General features: G+C 39.4%; 1 protein-coding gene across 1 annotated transcript in view; it reads left to right on the top strand.

The window, feature by feature from the left end:
* cacna1g (calcium channel, voltage-dependent, T type, alpha 1G subunit) overlaps positions 1-22,523 on the top strand; it is a 142,389-nt gene that overhangs the window by 25,808 nt on the left and 94,058 nt on the right. The window contains exons 3-4 of the mRNA XM_026315914.1: positions 8,004-8,101; positions 19,769-19,928. Coding sequence (XP_026171699.1) covers positions 8,004-8,101; positions 19,769-19,928 — 258 coding nt within the window. The remainder of the gene's footprint in view (positions 1-8,003; positions 8,102-19,768; positions 19,929-22,523) is intronic.

A 22,523-nucleotide genomic window follows, 5' to 3' on the forward strand; every position in this document is an offset into this window, starting at 1 on the left:
TGTACATTAATGAGAAATAAAATGAACTTTTTGCATTTTGGCAAATGGCTGCAATGACACAAAGAGTGAAAAATTTAAAGGGGTCTGAATGGACATCTAAGAAAGTTACTGAAAATGTCAGATGCCACCACCTCTCCAGTTCCAAAGCCATCTGATAAGAATCCCATGATCCCCACTAATCTCCACCCAAAAGATTCATGTTACTTGAAATGCAAAACGCAGTGCACAATCTTTAACACTTGCTTTTCAATATTACCTACTTTGTGCACAGTAATACCTTCCAATATCTTTGTGCACAGTAATAATTTAAGATACTGTATGTGTATCAACCTTTTAGTGTCCTTTCTCTAATGTGGATTTTGGCAGCTGCTCAGTCAGATGGCACTGTTTAGGGGTTTTAGAGTGAATTAAATTGTACATTTAGGGTCTAGTGATAAGTAAGACCTTCCTTTGTCCTGATCACTGACTGGACCAGAAAACAAAATAGAATCTACCCAATATATATGTATGGCTCAGGCCTCTAATTTACAGATTTGCAAGTGCACATTTAAAGAAAGAAAAAAAAAATTCACTGAACAAAGAATGTGCCATAGTTACAGATTTTATAGGTTCTGTATGATCTAGTAATGTAATGTATTAATGTAAAGTATGGCCTCTCTCTATGGTTCTAGTAGAAGTGTACCACTAATGCTAAGCTATGAGTACTCTAACTCACTAAGATTAAAATCAGAGGAGCAGGCAGATGGCTGGTTAGTTCAAAATAAGTAAGAAATGACAGGGCAGTATATGATGGAGGAGTGTGCAGCTACAGTGGTTAGTATACTGATTTAGCATTAGGTAATGTAACAGTTTTGTTTTAACCTTGTTAAAACAAAAAGGGATTGATTAGACTTGACACAGCTCCCTCTGGAGCAAGCAGAAGCTTTATACAGCCTTTTTCACATATGCAGTAGCACTTCCCAGGCCCTGAAGGCATACGTTGGAAGTATAAAATTGGTGGAACTTCTCTATAAATAGCATTTTGCTCCAAGATACGAATTACAAAGTTCTTGATTGCAAGTGGCCAAGGAATCAGCAGGATAGTAAGCTCTATCAAGAAACATTGCTGAAAGTCCCTCAGGCAGGACATTGACAAGAAAATTTGTTTGATTTTGTTTGACCTGCGTACAGTGTGTTTAAATTGGATTATTTCACTTGCAGGAAAGACACAGTTACTGTCACATTTTGTAAACAGTATTGTAGACATTGCTTGCTGTAGTTAAAAAATAATGAGTTCCTGGTGAAAATGATAATAAGCCTATAACTTTATTACTGTTATATATTATTAACTTTGTGCTACTTTTGTTAGTGTCTCTTGTTTGTATTTTTTTTAGATCCATCACACCTTTAACAAAGTGGTAGCGGGTGCATCCAGGGGTTCTGCTAATTATATTTCTTATTTAGACATGCCAACACTGAGGCATCTATGAGCCCAATATTTATAGTAATGAAGTTCTGTGTCTTTTCTGCTTGGGGGCAAGTGAAAAGAAAATTCCCTCAGCATCTGATTGATTGATTCATATTTAATCAACCATGACAGGGAAGAACGACTTGGTTAACATTTGAATTAGATAAGTAGAGTGGGTTGATGGCAAAAAGTGTTGCTGATGGAAGAATTTCAATCTGATTCAGCATGAAAACACTCCATCTGTCCTTTCTCTGTGGTTTTTCCTTTCTCCACTTCTCCCATATGACACTGCATACACTTATTTCGATATTGTCAGACTAGCTGTTGTCTATTCAATAATCTGCATGGCTAGCATTGTCTAAATGTGTGTTGTCATTTAATGCTCTGTAAGGGTTGGTCCACTTCAGCAATACAGACCACAGTCAGAACCACCTCTTACAAACCTATCATTCATAATTCATTTGCTGAGGAACATCAAGTGTGACAGCATGAATGTCACTGATGTGGAGGTGAATACAAAGCAAACGAGATTAAAATCAGAGGAGCAGGCAGATGGCTGGTTAGTTCAAAATAAGTAAGAAATGACAGGGCAGTATATGATGGAGGAGTGTGCAGCTACAGTGGTTAGGCAGTAAAATCCAATAATCTAATAACAAAGTCATTAACTAACAGTAATAACAATGGGGTCGGTCACTCAGGTGAAGTAGCTGTAGATCAATCAAGTGGTGTCACATCTAACGTAATAATAACTGTTACTTCGATGCAATACACTTCCTGTTTATGATTGTGACATGGTATTTTCTGAATTATTGCTTCCCATCCATTCAATAACTGTACTGCTGGAACCAATCCCAGCTGACACTGGGCAAGAGGCAGGGTATGCTCTGGACAAACCTCCGCTCTATGTGTCAGGGTGTGACCATAGAGACAGACGCTCACATTTACACCTATGGGCAATTTAGAGTCACCACTTAACATAACCTGCGTGTGTTTGAACTGTGGGAGAAGCCAGAGTACCTGAAGAAAACCCAGGTACAGACAGAAGGAGGACATGCAGATTCCACACAGGTTCCCTGTCCCAGAACCCTAAACCTTGTGGCTGTGAGGTGACAGTGCTACACTGTGACACACTCGAGTTAAAGGTATAGTTGGCAATCCTGGAAAAGCCAACATAAGGAAGCTCGATTTTGAAAGTAGACACAGAACAAATCCCAGCTTTTGATCTGGCTTCTCTCCAAATCCACTTCTCCAGAACACAGGAACACAAACTGCCTGAGGAATGAAGGGTATGAATGAGTGTTGAGAAGAGCATCACGGCAACTGCCATGGCACATTCAGATGTAATTTGTTAATGTTAGCTTTGTATATGTTGAAGAGCTAGTAGCGCCGCCAAAACAAAACGAGACCAATTGGTCCAGCACAAAGGCATCACTATTTTGCCCATTTTGCTCTCTCAGTTGCCAACCCTGTTTTTAATACTTTCATGCTAGGCCTTTAGTGTTCTGCATGGAAAATATGGTCAAGTACCCCCAAGTTCATGGTTATTACATTTTGGGTGTTTTATTGTTTAAACATCAGTGTGATTAAGTGAAAGTGAAGACTGACGAGCAGATCCCTGTGCTTTCAATATGTTTGCTGTGCTCAGCTAAACACATCGTGGACCTAGCAGCTGATGTACATTAATGTCTGTTTTACACACATTTTGCTGTTGTAATGCTTCACATAAAGGATCTCGAATGAACCAAATCGATGTGTCAGATGGCTGTGTGATGAGAGTGGCCCAGCTGACCCCATCAGTTATTGAGCAAATGTATTTCTAACATTATTTATCACATAATTTCCTCACTAATCAAACAAACTCTGCTGCCTGAAATTAAGTATGAAAACTGAAGAGACTTCATCAATGTTCATCAGCTTCATTAAGTTTTTCTCAGTCTGTCCATCATGATTTGCATAAATGCCAGGGAAATTATGAGAAAACAAACAGTGTTAAGTTTGCTTTTATAGCAGTCTCAGTCTCATTTTCCCCTATTTAGCCTTTTGGTCCATTTCTTCTTTTTCATTTGGCCTATAAGGGACTTCTGGCTACGCACTATTACAGCACTGCAATAGTAGTTGCAGGAAGAGGGATGGGGATGATGATGAAAAAAGACAGAAGATGGACAGACTGATAGAAAAAGGCAGACAGATAAAGGTTGGGTGAAGACAGGATGGGTTAAACATTGGACAGTGTCTTACATTCCTGAGCTGCCTTGCGTAGTTTTCCTATTATAGGTCTTTCTGGGTGGCATTTTCTGTGTGTGTGTGTGTGTGTATGTGTGTATGTATGCAGGTGTCCCAAGCTACTGTTGCCTTTGTTTTGTAGGAGATGTGGCTGGAATGCTGTATGTATACCATCCTTTTTGTGCCTGACTGTTTTAGCACAAACACACTCATTCACCCACTGCAATAAGGGAGGACAAGCTCAGAAGCAAGCTACCTACGTGCCCAGAAGTGTGTGTGTGTGTGTGTGTGTGTGTGCTGTTAGTGTTTGCGGTTTGATTTATGAACACTCTCTCTCTTTGTGTTTTTTATAATGTGATTTATATGAATCTCATTACATTCTTCTGCAAGTTTATCCTTGTAAAGATCTTTTTCTTATCAAGATGGGCACAAGTATTGTACCACAAGTGTGTATGACAGTATTTGACACTGTATTTTCAGCCTCAACTGTGAATATTGTCATGTTTTAGTTTTGGAACTCTCTACACACCAACTCCCTCCCAGGTTGGGCCTCCTCAGTCCTCTCCTGCTTCTCATTTCTTTGTCCTGCTCGCACTGCCCTTCTCTGTCACAGCATCATCAACGCTGGCATGGACTCTGACGAAAAGAGCGCACGACTTCCTGTCGTTTCCATCGTTTGTTTGACACACTCCATTTCTCCTCGGTCATTTCTTTCATTCCAGATGAAGGGAGATGGGTCAGTTTTCACTGAGAACACCAAACCTCATCTGGCGCTCATCAGGAGCAGCAAGTGTTTTTGCATGGGCTATTTTTCAACAGACATCAATCATCATCTGCTTTTAAGTTTGTTTATGCAACTTTGTCTGACAAAAATGACCCTAATATTTGTATTATATTACTCTGGGGATTTATAGCGTGTTTGTGGCACTCCAGCATGAGTTTTCCCATTGCTACCCTGATGATGTTACCACAGGGATTCTGCAATCAAATCATGATGAATTTACTGCAGATTCTCTATGTCATATACCCTGAATCAGACATGAATTTTGTTTTCATATTATTATTCACTCTGACATGGTGTTGAGTCATTTTCTGTTTGGAATGGTTTGCTATGTTGACCTGATTAGTAGTGACATACATATTTATCCTGTCAACATCATAGACGTGGTTAGCAGTAGTACTTGCTAGTATATTTTATGCCAAAGAAACATGTCACCTGGTGCAGTGGCGTGGCTCACTGGTGTGTTTTTAATAGCTGGCTGACAACAGCAGAGGTCTACAGCAGAAACCAATAAGCTAAACAAGGGTCTGGTTTCACAGGCATTATAGCAAGTACATTGTTGGTTTCATTCTGTGTATGGGATTTGTGGAAAATAACAAAAACATAGAAAATCACCAGCCTTTAATCCTTTCTACAAATATTTGATTGGCTTAGTTGTTTTTCCAACGAGGGGAACATCAGTGAGCACAGCACGAGACCTATTTGAAAAAATCTGAAAAAATCAACTGCCCTGTGTAGTTTATGAGTCTAGAACCAGGTTTTACATATTGTCGTTTCTTTTAAGACCTCAGAAATAGGGATTTAGTAATTTAACTGACCAAGATTGTTTTTTTGTTTTTTTTTCTTTATCTACAGAAAAAAGTTCACTAGCTGTAATGCTAATTGCTACAAAGCCTTATTGACTTATACCAATAGTTAGCAACTAAACAGTTTGCTATCCTGTTCATTTATGTTAAGTCTTAGCAATCTGAAAATGACAGGGTTATGAAATACCTTTAATAAGCATACCTGAGTTGTTGGTATGTAAAAAATGTGATCTGTAATTTGTTTTGATGAACTGTTTGCATATTTTTGTTGAATGGTACATTTGAAACTGCCAGTTAAGATGCATTTTGTGTGATTACTAGTAACTGAGTTGTATTATAAGGGTGCATGATTGACTGAATTTGTTGGAGATTATACATATCAGTACCTTTCTTCATTTTGTTCCAACATATGAGTTGGAATGAGGGGCAGTTGTGGCCTAATGGATAGAAAGTCAGACTTGTAACCCGAAAGTTGGGGTTTGAGTCTCAGGACCAGCAGGAGTTGTTAGTGGGGTGGAGTGAATAGCCCTTGCTGAACCCCTAACTGCTCCCTGGGTGCCGTAGCATTGGCTGCGTTCACATTCTTATTGTGGGTTAAATGTAGAGCACAAATTCTGAGTATGGGTCACCATACTTGGCCACAAAGTCACTTTCACTTTACTTGTGACTCTTATGTGAGCACTATGTCCCTCTTTGTTATTGCCAATGTAGATGTTCAATATATCCAGTCAAAATGCACTGCTATATTGTTATATACAGCCTATATTGTTGTGTATCTCTATTCTACCCATTTTCATGAGTCCAGTACTCACAGTTTATTTGTATTACTCATTACTCTTACTGTATGTAGTAGTAGGATACTTGTTACATAACAATTATAACTCTACGTCAAATAAATTATGAATTATAGTTTAGGTTTCATTTCTGTTTAATGAGTGTATGCTACTGTTCGTAAAGGGTCACTTCAGACTTCCCTTCTATAAAGGGAGTATGGGAGTAATAATGAACCAATTAATTTTGTACATTAATTTTTAAATTGTCCACTCAACTGAGGCCAAGGTTTTGTGAATTTAGTCCCTAGTATGAGCAAAGCTCCAAAAAACCTGGATCCAAAGTTTCCCATAATGCACCCCTGTGTTTCCAAAGCCCAAGCTGCAGTTATGCAACTTGAGGGTAATTTTCTCATATTTTGATCCCCCCAGATCCAGAGAAGACATTATACAACTGTTTTCACAGGCTCTTTCTATGACTTGTAAATTGACTTTGACATGTAATATTGGTGGAATGCACCTTAAAAGTTATTTTATATTTCTTGTGGTATATGATAGTTCCCATATTATTCCTGTTGGGACCAATACTTTTTGATGCAGAATTTATATCAATTTTTTTTTGTGCTCCCAAAGTGATATTTTTCTTCTAAGTTACTCTTTTATAAAAATGCCATTTGATTCCTCTTGACCTGAATGTCCACAGCAGCCATAACAAAACATTACACAGCTGCTGATGTGATGTACCTATCTCCCATGGACAGAATACTACAGTTAGCTCCACATCTCTCTACAGGTGATGGGACGGCATCTCTGTGCTGTTTTGTTAACTGTTTACCTATTTACCTGCTCTCTTGGGCCTGCACACCATCTGCTTATGTGTGTGTGTGCTTGCTGTTTGTGAGAGTGTGTCTATTCCTGTTTTAGTTATTCTTTGGTGTTAAAAGAATAACTAAAAACTAGAAAGGGCTTGGACAAGTGTTAAAAGGGGATGCACAAATTTGTCCATTAGTTTCAGGAGTTTTCTGTACATGCACACTCCAACATGCATATATTGTCTGACATGTGTTGCAGATTTGTAAGACAGACCGACTTGGAGGCTGTGCGAGGAGGGAATTCCTTCATCTGCACGCCCCTTCAAGCTGCACATGTGCTCAGCATCTGCTCCACCAGCATGCACGCATAGGGAGAGAGAGCGAGATGGTGATAAACACTGATCAAGAAACAAAAAAAAAAAAACCAAAACGTTTCTTTCAAGAGTTCCACAGCCTTGCCTTCTCCTCTAAGCGCTGTCCTTCTCACCTCCCATATCACAGCCTGAAAGAGCCTCTGTAGAGCTGCTGGAGAGGCTGTTAAGAGTGTGTGCCATCTCAAGGTTATAAGGCAGACTGATCTGATGCTGCGCTTTTATGTATTGTGGATGCCACAATCTCCTCTCAATGACGAGTGATTCACCCGCTCTTGATGTCTCAAAGGGGATGCATATAAGCCACTCGCTCCTTTTGAACATTGAACATTGATTGTGAGAGGGGGCATGTGACCATATGCGTGTGTTTGACAGGCACACAAACATTGCGTGTATGCTGCGCTCCATATACAAGCACAAACACACACTGGAGGGTGTGCGTGGTGTTTTTCGAACTTTCTGTTTTTTTAGTTGCAGTCCAGTGAGATTTGGAATGAAAGCATTCTGCTTTTCCAGAACACATGCATTGCAGTCATGTCTAAAGGCAAGAATGTAGAGGTGATTCGGGTCATTAGAGGAGTAATTACCACTTACCCAGCAAGAGTGAGAGAGCATTTAATATATACAGTATATAATTGGCTACATAATATTGCTTTTATTTATTTATTTATTGCTTTTTTGTGTTTCTACTCTGTGATGATTGAGACAGGGCTGTATGAGCTGTGAAACCACTCCAAATATTTGGTTTGTTTCATTCACACACATTTTCCTTGTCTTTGGCCATATGTTGCAGGATGTTGGAGTACTCCCTCAACCTGCAGAATGTCAGTTTATCGGCAGTGAGGACAGTTCGTGTGCTGAGACCCCTGAGAGCTATCAACCGAGTGCCAAGTGAGTACAGAGCTACTCTCTCCTCCACTATCGCAACACTTTTGGCTTCCTCCTGCAACAAATACACTTATTAGATCTTAAAACCAAAGCCAGACCATGTACAACCTTTAGTGTGACCTTAACTTTAGGCTAGTTCTAGTTCTTCAGTAGCTGTAAAAAGTAACAATCATCGTCATAGACAACAAACTGACTTTTGTGATGACTTGAAGATGTCTACTATTACAGTATGTCTGCTATAAAACATGAACTCTTTACCGTCAAGTGAGCCCAAATGTTTATCATGGTAATGCAGTGCAAAGCTCAAATAGAAGTCACTCCACTTTTATCTGAAAGGCTGATGTTAATTAACTTATCACAGTGACCAACAAGTAGAGTGTCATGCTTCTCATGATTAATTAGGATCGGTAGCAGAGGATAGTAGCTCTACAGTTCTACCTTTTCTTAGTATATTGGCATTCCACTCTGTCATCGAACTCGCTATGATTGGTGATCATGAAGGTGGATTGAATTCCTTCGTAGCAGTGAATGTAGGTCAGGGACAAGCCGGTCCAGACATTGTGTATTGCCTCTATTGTGTCTCTGTGTTTTGGTTTTTCCGAGCCAGTCAGACAGATTTATATGCAATTTTCCAAATCACTGCCTTTTATTAAAGGATGGGTAATTCATGGCTACACTCACACGCACAAGACTATCACATTTGCTCATTGCAATGCAAACACTAGCACCATATGTCACACACTGCTCTATGCTTTTTGTCCCCTGCCTGCATGTTATCGTAATCCCCAAAAAGTTCCATACTCCACTCACCCTATTCCCTGTCACTCTCCATTAGATTTGAGTCAATGCAGATCAAATATCCAGTGCAGCCATTAATGTTTAAATAAATCAAATGTGTTTTTATACACACCCAGTGGTTCACCACTTGCATTGATTCTTACCTTGATCCCACCCCCAGCAATGATTTCATTTAAATACAGGCCCTAATTATGTCATTAGCTTCTCTGTTGCTCAGAGGAGATTACGGGCAATGATCCCCAGGATCACACACGCACACACATACGCACAGTATGTGTGTGCGTGTGTGTGTGTGTGTGTGTGTGTGTGTATAGGCAGGTGCTTACCCCAAATGGGTACATGAATAGGACATCAACTCCCTTCCTGTCTCTCCCATCCCTTTACTGATAACACTCCGACTCCTCTTCTGTAATCTCTCCCTCTTGTCAATCAAAGCCATTGTAGGGGTCCACTGTTGCTCATTAGGCCACATATACACATACACAGTGAGAGCACACAGTCATGCACACTGACTTGCTCATTTGGCATCCAACTGTTCGTCATCCTAATAACAGGACTAATAGTGGCATTAATGTGTGGATGATTTGGTCTGGTTCTGACCCTGAAGGGTAAATATCATTAGGTAGAGTTGTGATGGTGGTGGGAGGATTCCCATTTTGTGTGGCTGCTATCTGTCTTTTTTCTCCCCCAGTCTACCCCATTCCTTCATTTACCTAATCAAGTTCTGCAGAACTTGCTCCAGTATTCATCATGACTCTGTGTAGCGCTGGCTGTTGTGAGGCCCATGTAACTGAATTTGAATACATGGGTTCACCATTCTAAAATGCTGTGAATTTCCCTAGTGTGGATTGATAGCACTGACTTAGGAGTTTAATTAATAATCCTGTTTAACTATTAAGCCATTTGTTGGGTCGGTAAGAAACAAGGCGGAAAAAGAGCAAAGCTATAGTTTCTTTTAAAAGTATATCAAATAGAAAAAGAATTTGACCTGACTAATCTGTGCAACCATGTTACAAAGGAATTGCAGAACAGAGATGACATACGACAAGATTAAGAGTGACAAGATCCACACAGATCCTTAGTTGTTCCAATGCAGTAACACTGAGTCATACATGTAAAGAGGAGCTAAAGCCCTACTCACAAAGGAAACACAGCTCAGGCAGAGCATTAATGTTGTGCTTGCTTGCATTAGTTGATAGTTATCAGCTCTTTCATTCATGTTTCCCAGTCACTAACTCACTCAAAACTGCAGCTATCAGCTGACTATTAACCCAGTTATAGTTCACTCTGTGGCTATTTCAACTAGTCTCCTCATGGTTATTTTGTGGATAGCCTTAGGCCACCAACAGCCTAATATGGACTATGGAGTTGTGCTGTGTTTTTTTTATTTTTTTTTTTGCATGGATTCATTTACTTTTTTGTAATCATTTCTGTATGTTTTATGTTGAGAGGTCTGTAAAGCGTGATATTAGGGTTTAGCATGGCTCAGGTGTTAAAGAGGATAACACTTGGCACATTAACTGCAATTACTGTGAGGCAAGGAGCAACCAGTGTAGTAGTAGTGTAGTGTACAGTGTAAATAAAAATGCATTTTATAGCTTAGGCTGTGGTAAAGCAGACAAATCCATCAGGCTGTCATCAGTATGGCTAGTTAGACTGTACAGAATGTATCTTCAGGTTACTGTAGTGACTACAGAGATGTAAAAGATCATAAATCCTCTAAAAGTAAATGGTGTCTGTTTTAACACAACAGGAGAAATTGATCCTGATGGAGTACACTAAATCACAAATTGACACTTCAGCTGATTGTAAAGCATATACTGTACACTATCAGTGTGCATTTACAGGTCAGCAGGGTTCATTACACTGTGAGTCCAGGGTGAACTTTCCATCTCTAGCGACTTAGTTGAATTTCTTGTTGATAGTTTTCCACTCCTGCCAAAAATGTAAGCCATGTGAATCTGGAAAGCGAATGTATAAACTGTTAGTACTCACATCAGTTTGTGTCACTTTTTGCAGCCCCACATTGCTCTTTTCTCACTCTCCCTCTCTGTCTCTAACCTCTTACCTTCAGCCTGTATTGGAACAGAAGGCTGGAACTCATCTTAAAACCCACAAAATCCTCAGACTTGCATTAATGAACACATTGTCCCGTGTCCACATCCCAAGCTCTGCAACTGATTGATGTGCTAATACATTCAGGAATCATGTATTGAACATACAGACCATGTAATTTTTGTAGGGATTTCGGTATATCTAATACATGGACAGCTAAATAAGAAAAAAAAAATCTAGATTAAATTAATTATTGAGTATCGCAAACCTATATTTTTTCCTCTTTAGTCAAAGCCAACAACTAAGTACTAAATGATGGCAAGCTTTAGAATATATTGCCATCAGTTTCTGCTTTTGTAACCTTGATTCAGCTGCTACAGTAGGCTGATTGAATTGAAGACCTGCCTTAATGGGTTTTAGTTTCAGGCCTCAAGGCACTGAAGCCTAGAATACTGACTTTAATATGCTGAAATTGAATTTTTTTGTCTTACGTTTGTAGGAGTAAAGATGTGATTGTTTTAAAAAGAAAAGGGAAATATTGTTTTTTAGCCTCAAGCTGAAGTAGTAGTATTTTCTTCACTATCCAGCACATATTTCTATCCCGCACTTATTTTTGGAAAAGACAGGGACCTCTGGATGGTGGTTGCTTACCTGCCAAAGTACTTGGTTTGGTGGCCACGCTGTACAGCTGCATTCTGAATTTGCATGAATTTTCATGAGCTGTCCACAGATTTTACACCTACAGGTCATTTTATTAGGAGTACTACTCATCTTGTAAAATCAAAATAATTTAATGTATTTTTGCAGCTTGAGAGGAGTTTTATAGAGTTTTGTCCTCTGAGAAAGTGCACTCAGGTTATGTCATCAGGGTCATCTTTGGCATCAAGAAAATTAAAAATAAACAACAAACCTCAATTCTATATGAGCCTGGGTGAACTGTGAATGTAGGGATTTTGACAGCATGTTAAAATGGAGGCGATGCTACATTCACAGTCACTTTTGCAGTAATAGGAATAGAGCTCAAGGGATGAGACCTTCCTAACTGACCTTTTGCCGAAGCTTTATTTGTTGGATTACCAACAAATTTAAAGTTGCCTCATTTATTCACTGGATTATCAACAAATAAATGGGCAATGACTCATGGTTAACTCACATTAACATGCTTCTCCCCTTAGAGTTGATTTGTCTTAATGAAACTTGGATGCTGTGAGTAAGCCACATTTGAGTGAGGCAGTGTTGATTGATAAGCCAGGGGCAGCAGTCAATAGGTGATTATCACAGGACACACACACCATACTGACTGACTGTCTTAATGAGACTGAGCCCACAATAACCCTTATGTGCTTTCTGATTGCTCGGCTGCCACATGTGCCCTTTCCCCAAAGCCTTATCAAACTGGCACACACACACAAGCAAAGCACACACACACATTTTTCTCATCCATGCATACAGACCTGTGATACATGTACATTAGTGCTGTTATTCTCACCCATGTATCAGTAATACAGCATGTTTCATGCTGTTCTCCATGTTTTGTTAGGCTGTTTCAGCTGTGCCTGGTTCATAGCCACTGTCTTGTTCCTCCACCCAGATAAGCCCTGAAGGCAACAGTATCATCGACTTCCCAGCTCCCTGCATGCCCGAGCCCTCCCTCTCTTACAGCACATTGTATGCTGAGCTTCAGTACTGTAATTAAAAAGCTCACAAGAATGTCCTGGCACCTATTCTTCTATAAGCTTTTAGAGAGGGCTATATGGTTTTATAGCAAGTCACCCTTGACTTCTGCTATTTTATTATGGTATGAAAAAAAGAAGGAGAACCTGGAGGGAGTCAGGCGGGAGGTTTGATCCACGCTCCTGGGTCATGGTTTGTGATCAGACCTAAAGAAATAAAAGATTGGTTAGGTTAGAAAGAGTTCAGACAGTGAAGTTGTTGAAGGCAAAAAGTGTCACAGAGTCACCCTTTTTGCTGTCAAGTTGTTTGGTGCTGCAAACAAAAGCTCTTGTTAGTTAAATCTCAACACCCCCAGCAGCTTTTGGCATGAAAGTGATGTTTTGTTGCTCAAAGACAGAATATATTCTGTTCTACTTTTCAGTCCAGATTAATGTTCACAGTTTTAAGTTGCTGTTAAAAAGTTCAGTTTAGATTGTTGCAAGTTAAAGCTTGAATTTCTGGTCTTTGATCACTTTGGTCACGTGTGGTGGAACTGTATTCCCACATAGCCTTAGAGCTAAGTATGCTGCTTGGGAAAATCTTGATGCAAAAAGGTGAAATGTTTTTCTTTTTAAATGTTTATTCTGACAAGTGATAGATATTGTCCAAGTGGGACGTTATGGATGCAAAAATTCATTATCTTTTTAGAAGAGTTCTCAGCTTAAGGGCCTTCTTCATTGATGCATGCACAGAATGAGATTTAGATGTGCACAGAAAGTGTGCAATTGTGGTTTTTAACACACCTTAGCACTGAGCAGTGAGAAACCTAAAACTTAAAGCTACAATCCAAAGAAAAATACAGAATATACTTTTCAACAGGTTCAACATAACAGAAAATATACTTGGTTAGTTAAAATATGTGGTTTCAAAACGATGCCTATTGGTTATGACATAATGTCATTAGCAGGTTGCGAAACAATACTAGAGGAGCAAGATAAAAATAAGAAATAATGGCAAAGTCTCACTCTGAACTGATTCAATTCGTTTTCCACATAAAAATGGAAATATACATTAACAGTTGATTGATTACTGCTTGCTGTGTTGGGTAAAGATGAGCACTTTGTGTCAGTAATCTAGGAATTTGTTTACCCATAATTACACCTGTGTCAATGGGGGTTTGTTGATCTGAAGACGTATTAATGAGGTTATGCATGTTTAAATTGCAAAACTGTTATCGAAAGCCCCCATACCTAATTAGATCACTATCTACTTCCTTTAATTCCATACAGACTGGTGAACACAAAAGCAGGTAGACTCACTCAGGCAAATAAATCAGTAGATCAGCTGTGTTCAGAGGGTTCTTTGACCTCTGTTCTCTCCATCAGTTTTCACGTTTCTGCATATACTCTCCTCGGCTCACATAGCTCGCTTATGCAGAAGCACATTTCCATTTTAAGGATGTCTAGTCGTCTCTGTCTTGAGTCACTGAGATGGAGCTAGTTACAATCCATTCAGAGCAAATAAGAAGAGACGCAGGTGTATGCTGGCCCCTGACTCAGAATGCCCATTAGTTCACAGAATACAGATTACAAAGCTGACTGGGCTGGAGCTGGATCTGGACAGGAGAGCAGAGGAAGCAGACCTAATCTGCCTGTTAACAGATGGCTCTCCTGATCACACACAGCCACCCGCCTGCCAGCCATGTTGGAATGGAGCGGCCGCCCACGGTGAGGTTGGAGAGGGCACACAGGCGGAGGAGGAGATGATTGTTATTGAATATGAAATGTCGATCACTTGGAATGAGCATGCTATGCAGGTCCACAGAGGCTCGGCGGATTAATTCTCTTATCTAGGATATAAACAGAGATTCTCTTCAAGATCTCCATGTTTTCTTGCATGACTCAGTGAAGACTGTCCTCATATATGGTTGTATGTATTATGAATTTAGTCGTCCTCAAAACAATACTGATATTTAATACCTTCACCTGTGAACAAACAAAAGTGGCAGTAAGATGCCATCTGTTTGTTTTCAGGAAAAGAAAGAAGAGGAAACAAAACAACAGTAACTTTGTTTTTTCTAGAAGCTAAGCGAAACTTTTGCTAAAATTCCACTTCTTCTGCTTCTGCTGTTAGTCATGCTTGCTATTAACAGTGCAGAACAGAGCACTGAGAGTTTTTTTACATTGAGTTTTTTTGTGTATGGCTTGTCCTGTCTATGGTTGATGCTTGCAGAGTAGGAGGCGAATTTACCCAGGGTAAATGCAGAAACCATTCTGAAACACCCAGTGTGGATGCATGGCGTTTTAGGACAAAAACAGACAGAGTAAAATATACTATGGTATTTAAGTTGCACAGTATCAAATGCTGATTTTCACTATTTGACCCATAAAATGTTAGAAATTGTGGAGAAGCCCTGTTAAAATTTGAGCAAAAATATAGTAAAGCATTAAGTCACCTTTGTGAAGCTGAGACCAAGAAATATTTGACTTTTGTTGATTCGTGCTGCAACAAACAAAGAGTTGGCGATTCATTTTCTCTGTTCACTTGATTAACTGACTCACTGCAGCTCTAACAAATACATCTCATCACATTTCTGCCTGTACATTTTCATCTCATTTCCTTTTCATTTCATCTCATTTCCTTTTCATCCTCCTCCTAAAAAGAATATAGTTTACATATATATACATATACATCAAAGTTTGATTTGAGACATTTTTTATTTTTTAAATTGCAGCAAAAATATTTTCTTTACCATAATTTGTGATTTCAAGAGTAATTTCAGAGGCAGTTCGGAAGACCGTCAAATATAAATCCGGCTCCTTTGTATGATAAATGAGCAAAGATATGGCAAATGATCGGTTTTGCACTCAGCATGGGCACAGCTGCCAGAGATGTGAATAGCAGCATGAGGGCATTTTTAGTATTAAATTCTCATTGTACAGACATGCTCTGAATAGCAGTGTATCAAAGCAGCCAGTGTGCTTTGGCCTGCAGCGGACACTAATCCCTGCTGCTGTCACTAACTCAGACACAGCTAAGCAGCATCCTAGCCACGAGGCACATTACACTATGAGGGCAATTACTTAAAGAAACTACCGCTTTATGTGTGTTTGTCTACAGTGATGCAGTGGATGTGCTTTAATGACCAGAGAAAGGAAAGAGGGGCATAGAGTTGTTGTTGTAGGCAGTGTGTCAGGTCTCCCAGTGTGTATGAGCCTCGGCACCTCTGTGACAGCAGCTGAGTGTATCACAGTTCTGTTTCTTTGTGAGTTCAGGGCAATTATTTTAAACAGTGACCTATCAAAAGGGCAGGCTGCAGCAAATCGCCCCAGGCAACTCTGCACTGGATCACTCTTGAATCATGACAGGATGTTTTTCTTGTAAACAGCACTGCAGCACGGCTTTTAATAACTTTTTCACAGTGTGATTATGAGAGCATCATAGAGAGATTCTCTTTATGACTCTCATCTCACTCTGTGATTATATACACTGTTTAGCTGGCAATTGACTGTTGCTTCCAGGGCATATTATGGCAGCTATAACACAAACGGAAATGACATAAAAACAGTGTTTTCAACCGTCCTGGATGCCATTCAGGAGTTGCTGCTGCTTTCTTCCCAGCTCAGCTTCATATGAACATATTTTCCTTTGAGAGAATGGTTGTGAAAGACACAGTCCAAACATGCATGGTGTCCTGTGGACGCTCCTCGCTGTCACTCAGTCTTCTCATTCAGTGGTAGCTTTGCTCCCGACCTCTCAGCTGTATCCTACTCGTTTGTTCTCCATATCTGCAAAATCCTCCTTGTTTTTCCTCCCATCTGCCAACACCAAAAGTCTCAGTGTGTACCCACATAAAACAAACATTTTTTCAAAATCTGTCTACAAAAATGAAAAGTTCTTCATGCGGTTTGGTGTCCCACTCACAGGTGGCACTGTGATCAATGATCAAAGGTGGTGGAATGTGGATGGAATGTTGTTTTGAATTATAAACAGGCTTTGTAAATATATGTGTTTTATTTAAAGCAAAAACTCCAAATCAGAGATGATTTCAGTCAGTACCACCACTTGTGTAATTCAGCAACTCATTATAGCATGTCTATTCGGAATCATGTTTGCAAATCAGCACAGTTTTGTTGAATAAAGGGACATGTAGAGAACACTGAACAGCAGTGTATATGGTCTTGAGATGTTTTTTGTTTTTATCAGACAAAACACATATACTTTAGTATTCACTATACAAATTAAAGATTTCTAGATCAAAGACTATACTACACATTTGGAAATGACCACCATGCTGTTTCTCCATCCCTCCCTTTCTCTCCCACTCTCTCTGTTGCACTCTCCTTTCTCACTGTGTCCTCCCGTCTGTTTCTTCTGCTCCTCCATGGCTGTAAGCCCAGCAGACGAGCTTTGCCGGCACGCCGACAGGGACTGACCCAGCCTCTCCAATTTCCTAGAAAACCCCTGATCAGAAAAATGATCCTCATTATTGATGCCTGACTCACTGTGTTACTGCTGTGAGGGTAGTCTGCAGGGATGGAGAGTAACATGGGCATACAGGGAGGGAGATGTAGAGACAGAGAGGGAAACAGAAACATAGATAGATAGATAGATAGATAGATAGATAGATAGATAGATAGATAGATAGATAGATAGATAGATAGATAGATAGATAGATAAAGAAGATCTGTATGAAGCTGAAAATCTGCGCTGCAACAGCAGAGGGACACAGCCAGATTTAGCAGAGGGAGTGTGTGGGCGGTAGGAAGTGTGTGTGTGTGTGCTTGTTGTCAGAAACTTGAGGGAACACTGTCCAGAGCAGAAAGAATCAGGGACGTACTGTATTAAAGGCGAGAAAGCAGGTCTTTTACTGTGGTGTTAATTTAGAGCAAAGTCCTGCTGACATCCTCACAGACTGAACATCCCTCTGCACTTCCGATTGAATCAGCGTTCTTGTGTCTAATCCAAATATATTTTTAACCTTTATTCATTCAAGGAAGGATGTTGTTTGCATGCTTTCTCTTCTCTGCAATGGATTGCTTAATATTTATACACTTGTACACATCCACATTCACTAGGGAGCCAATAAAGCAACAGGCTTCTGTTGTAGTTACTGCTAGAGTATGTTGAACTTTCACAGCCTTTGTCAAAAGAACTTGAGATGAGATGAGTAAGAAAATCTAATAAAGTAGTCAGTCCAGTTTAGATTGGTTAGTCATCTGCCATGGGCTAATATGTTGTAGAGCCTGATGGCAGTGGGGATGAAGGATCTCCTGTATGGTTCAGTCCTGCAGCTCAGTGAGGTGACTCGTCCACTGCAGCTGCTTCTCTGCTCCATCAGGATGTTGTGAAGGGGATGGTCAGTGTATTCCAGGATGGACTCTACCTTTGTCTGTGAGCATCTCTCCACCACAGCCTCCAGTGAGTCCAGTCTCATTCCAGTCACTGAACCAGCTTTTTGCATCAGTTTGTCCATCTGCCTTGGATCCTTCTGCTTTATGCTGCCTCCCCAACAGACTGCAGCATAAACCAGCACACTGGCTGCCGTAGTTTGGTTAAGCATGGGCAGCATCTTCCTGTAGACATCTAAGGATCCAAGCCTCCTTAGTGTTCCTCCTTAGTGCTACTTGAAAATGTTTACTATTGATGTTCTACTAACAGTACCAGCAGATTCTGTGTAAAACATAGAATAACTTTAAACTAAACTATGACCTTGATATAATCCTGTAAAGGACACCATTATTTTTGTGGTTGCCATTCAGTCAACATCAGCTGGGGCTAAAAACGGTTGAAACTGAAAGTTTGAAACTGGAAAAAAATCAGAGCGTATGTAGTGATGTAGTGATGGATGCCCTACTTGAGGCTCCAGGCTGGAGGCTACTGCTGTTAGCTGCCACTAGCAGAAACCATCTGAATCTCGGACTGAACTGCTGGCAGCTGAGTTGCATTATGGGTAATATAGAGACCAGGATTTGACAAAGGATAATAATTTGTGGAATAACAAAGATAATAGCTTCACTAAAATGAAATTTTTACTCAGTGCAGGACTTTTAAAGTGCAGGCTCCATGTTTTTTTTTTTTTTTAATTTGCTTGTTTTTATTGATTTTATGTGGTTTATTCAGGTGAAACAGTGATAAGAACAGTGATAAGAACAGTGATATGCTGTGTATTAGGCTTAATATTATCACACTAGTGCCAGTGACTTATACACATAAGAATTATGATATGCCATCAGGCAGTGGTGTCTGCTAGTTTCATGGAGAGGTTTATGCTGGTAAAGAGCCATTGGAGAGTAGCAATAAAAGGTACCACTTTATATACCTACCACATGAGCATGAAGAGCAGTAATATACCATTAATGAGTGGCATATTGCTGGAAAATGGCATATAACAAACATTAGTGAACATTGAGATTAAGCTGTTAAAAAGTTACAATGATGGTGTAGCATCTTAAGTGCCATGCTGCTTTTAATTTTTATAGGCCAGTAGAACAGCAGCGGCATAACAAAAACAGTGACATTCCACCCAGAAATGACATATGCTACTACAACAACTATTTTTATCACTCTGGACCAGTTTCCTGAGAACCTTTCCACGAGCTTGGAATTTCATCCTGACAAAATGAATATACTGAATCACTTCTGTTTGCCAAGAGCCAGAACACATATTGTTTAGAAATAACCAACAGTACTGCTTTTCATCTGTTACTATAAATGACCCTGTTTTGACATTCCTTCATTAAGCTGTTTAAGTAATACAAAACATGAAACATTGAGGCTATCTATATTAACTAGACTGTGATGTGTAGTAGGCTATTATTTCTTCAATTTATCATTGTTATTTAATTTTCATTAAACTGTAAAAAGTATTATAGTAAGCACTGGCAAATCATAATTTAATCAAATGAGACCAAAAAGACACTGAATTGTGCACTTTCCTGGTAAATGTGTTATAATGGGTCAGCATCAAACAATGTGAATAGTTGTAAATTGTGAGGTGCTTGAACTGGTACTGGTAATATCACATTGGGTATTCAATAAAACACCCAGTAATGTGCACCTAATCCACCCAAGTACAATAAGTACAGCGAGTGTGTGACTGTGTGCATGTAAAAACAATTGTGTGCCATCCAACTGTTTAACCTTGTCCTTGTCTCCTGTCAGGTATGCGTATCTTGGTGACCCTGCTGCTGGACACCCTGCCCATGCTGGGTAATGTGCTGCTGCTATGCTTCTTTGTCTTCTTTATATTTGGCATCGTAGGCGTCCAGCTGTGGGCTGGCCTGCTCAGAAACCGCTGCTTCGTAGAAGACAACTTCTCCTTGTGAGTTCCACACTCATGTTTCTGTTAAACAAGTGACAGTACACACAACCCCTGATAAAGTCAGTAATAAGAGATGGCCAGAGTACCATTGTTCTCAAAGTCAATGGCCACACAATGTCCACACTACCCATAAAATGTCATAGAGTATGTTTTAAATGGTAGTTCAAATGTATATTAAGTCACATGAGGGGCACATAAACCAGCATACACTTTTTAGTTTCAGCCACATGTGGTTGCTTTCTTAGACAAACATTAAGGGACCACAGACCTTAACACATTTACAGTCAAACTAATTGCCTCCAAATAAACATTGTGTTTGGTGTTACCTCCAGGATCATTATTGGTAATGTTTTACTTTATGGGCCTTATATTGTTCAGTTAATTTCTTGGAAACATTCTTCATAATTTTCTGAGCTTTATGATATTTATCTACAATTGCTTGTCATTTCTTAATTAGTTGCACTCAGGGCTTTATGTTGCATCATGTTTCACAACAATAAAATACATAGATAGAAAATGGTGAATTACTATATATGTTAAACCAGTTTATGAAGTGGTCACAATTATCTCTACGCCCACTAACTACTGAATGATGATGCCATATTATGTTAATTCATTGCTAATAACAATCCACAAGTATAATAATACACTAACAAGACCAAATATGTGAAGCTTTTAGAGCGTTTTTTATGCAGTAATTCCAGATGGTAGACATATTTCGCTTGGCACATTCTGCATCAGTACTTTTATATTTGACACTTTAGTCACACTTTGTTGCTATTACTTTTGTTTTGTTACTTAAGTAAAAAAAAATAAAAAATTAATAGCAGTACTGTCTCTTGCAATTTGGATTACATTTTTGTAGGTCTGGCTTTTTTTTCCTGTCTGCTTTTGATGTCAGTGTCCTCACCAAATTAATGGTTGAGATCTTAAAGCAAAGAAATTGCCAGCTGAAGTTGGACACGAAAAAAAGAGTAGTGGTCAGATCAACAAAGAGGTTATAAACAAAACCCCATAGTCAGCGGAATGTCGTCGAGAGGAAAAAAGGCAAACTCTAAAAGTATTACTAAAACCATCTGTTGTAAACATCCATCTCAAATTACTTTTTGAAACTATTTTGACTGGTTTAGTCTACTGTACAGTCGTACAGGGTTCCTGCATGGTCGGGGCTTATTGCCAATATTTTGAATGCGCTGACTTTTGGTTTTACCCCCAAATAATAAGAAAGTGTTTTAAATATCTGATCTTCACTGAGTACAGTATTCATTACAAATGACACAAAACAATGCATAGCTCTACAAAGACCAGCGTCATTGTAAAGTTTTATCAATCCAGTGGTCAAAATATGTATTATCAAAGATATAAAACTTCAGAACCAACTATCGCTGTCTCCAAAAAGGGTCTGTATTCTCAATTAAACAATAAAAATCCAATTAAAAATATGGATCTCAGTATTGGCTTTAAGGTCACTTATTGAACCAATTGTGGCAAACAAGCAACTGAAGGTGACAGAATTTATTTATGTATTATTTTTCTAATAGAGCTGAGATAAACAGATTAAATTTAAGGAGGTCTCTGGAAGGTCAAGGTAAGGATCATGAGCTGAAGTCAATGACTTTAACCATTAACCGTTATAGAATCTCATCACAGTGATGAATGGGAGATATACAAGCCCTTGAATAATGAAAAGGATCCCATGTGGCCCATGGTATATGGAACATGGGCACCCATGACTTATTCATGCTCCCTGTGTCATTATGGCTTCATTACTTCCTATAGGATTTATGACATCTCCCAGCTTTAATTTATGTTCTTGCATAATGGCTTTGCTGAATGGACATATTTTTTGTCATCATCATCATCATCAGTTTTGAGACATTCCTCCTGAAGGTCTGTATTTCTGTATTGGATGAATGGCATTTAAGACATACATATTTTTTTAACACCGGCTTCCATTTCCCTTCAACTCATACCACTGATACATATTTAAGTACTTTGGCAAAGTAGCAGCTGTTAACTGCTAACTGGACTGACAGTGACTCTTTATGAGACTGATTTATGAAATACAGTATATATGAGAGCGCACGGTAGGAACCCCGTCCAGCGTGATGAATTGTGTACCTTACTGAACTCATTAGAGCATTGTTTTTGAGTGTTTTTGTAGATCATCCCAAAGTGTGGAACAGCTTTTAAGAATGTATAAATAAATGAGTGTGAGGTGTTTCTGTAGGGGAAAAGGACTGTTGTACCATTAGCTATTTGAGGCTCCTGTGCAATTGGTTCTGCCCGCCAGCTGAATGTGTGCTGACAGAGAAGCCAGATACCACATGGCGGTTATTTCAGACAGAGAAGTGCTCTGTTACCACTATGCCAAGACATGGTATAGTCAGCATGCACACTTGTCCATCCAAGTCACACAATATGCCAGGTATTTGGCTCAGGGTTTTCAGCACAATTGCAGCTGGTTATGCTAATTAATTCCTCCTATCTATTTAAATAAGTGTTAATCAGTGAAATCAGCTGCTGGACTGTTTGCCTAGTAGTAAAACCTACAGATTTTTGGTTGTTGATCCACTTAATAGCCTGCCCACTGTA

This window comes from Mastacembelus armatus, chromosome 19, assembly GCF_900324485.2.
Source record: "Mastacembelus armatus chromosome 19, fMasArm1.2, whole genome shotgun sequence".
Lineage (NCBI taxonomy): Eukaryota > Metazoa > Chordata > Actinopteri > Synbranchiformes > Mastacembelidae > Mastacembelus > Mastacembelus armatus.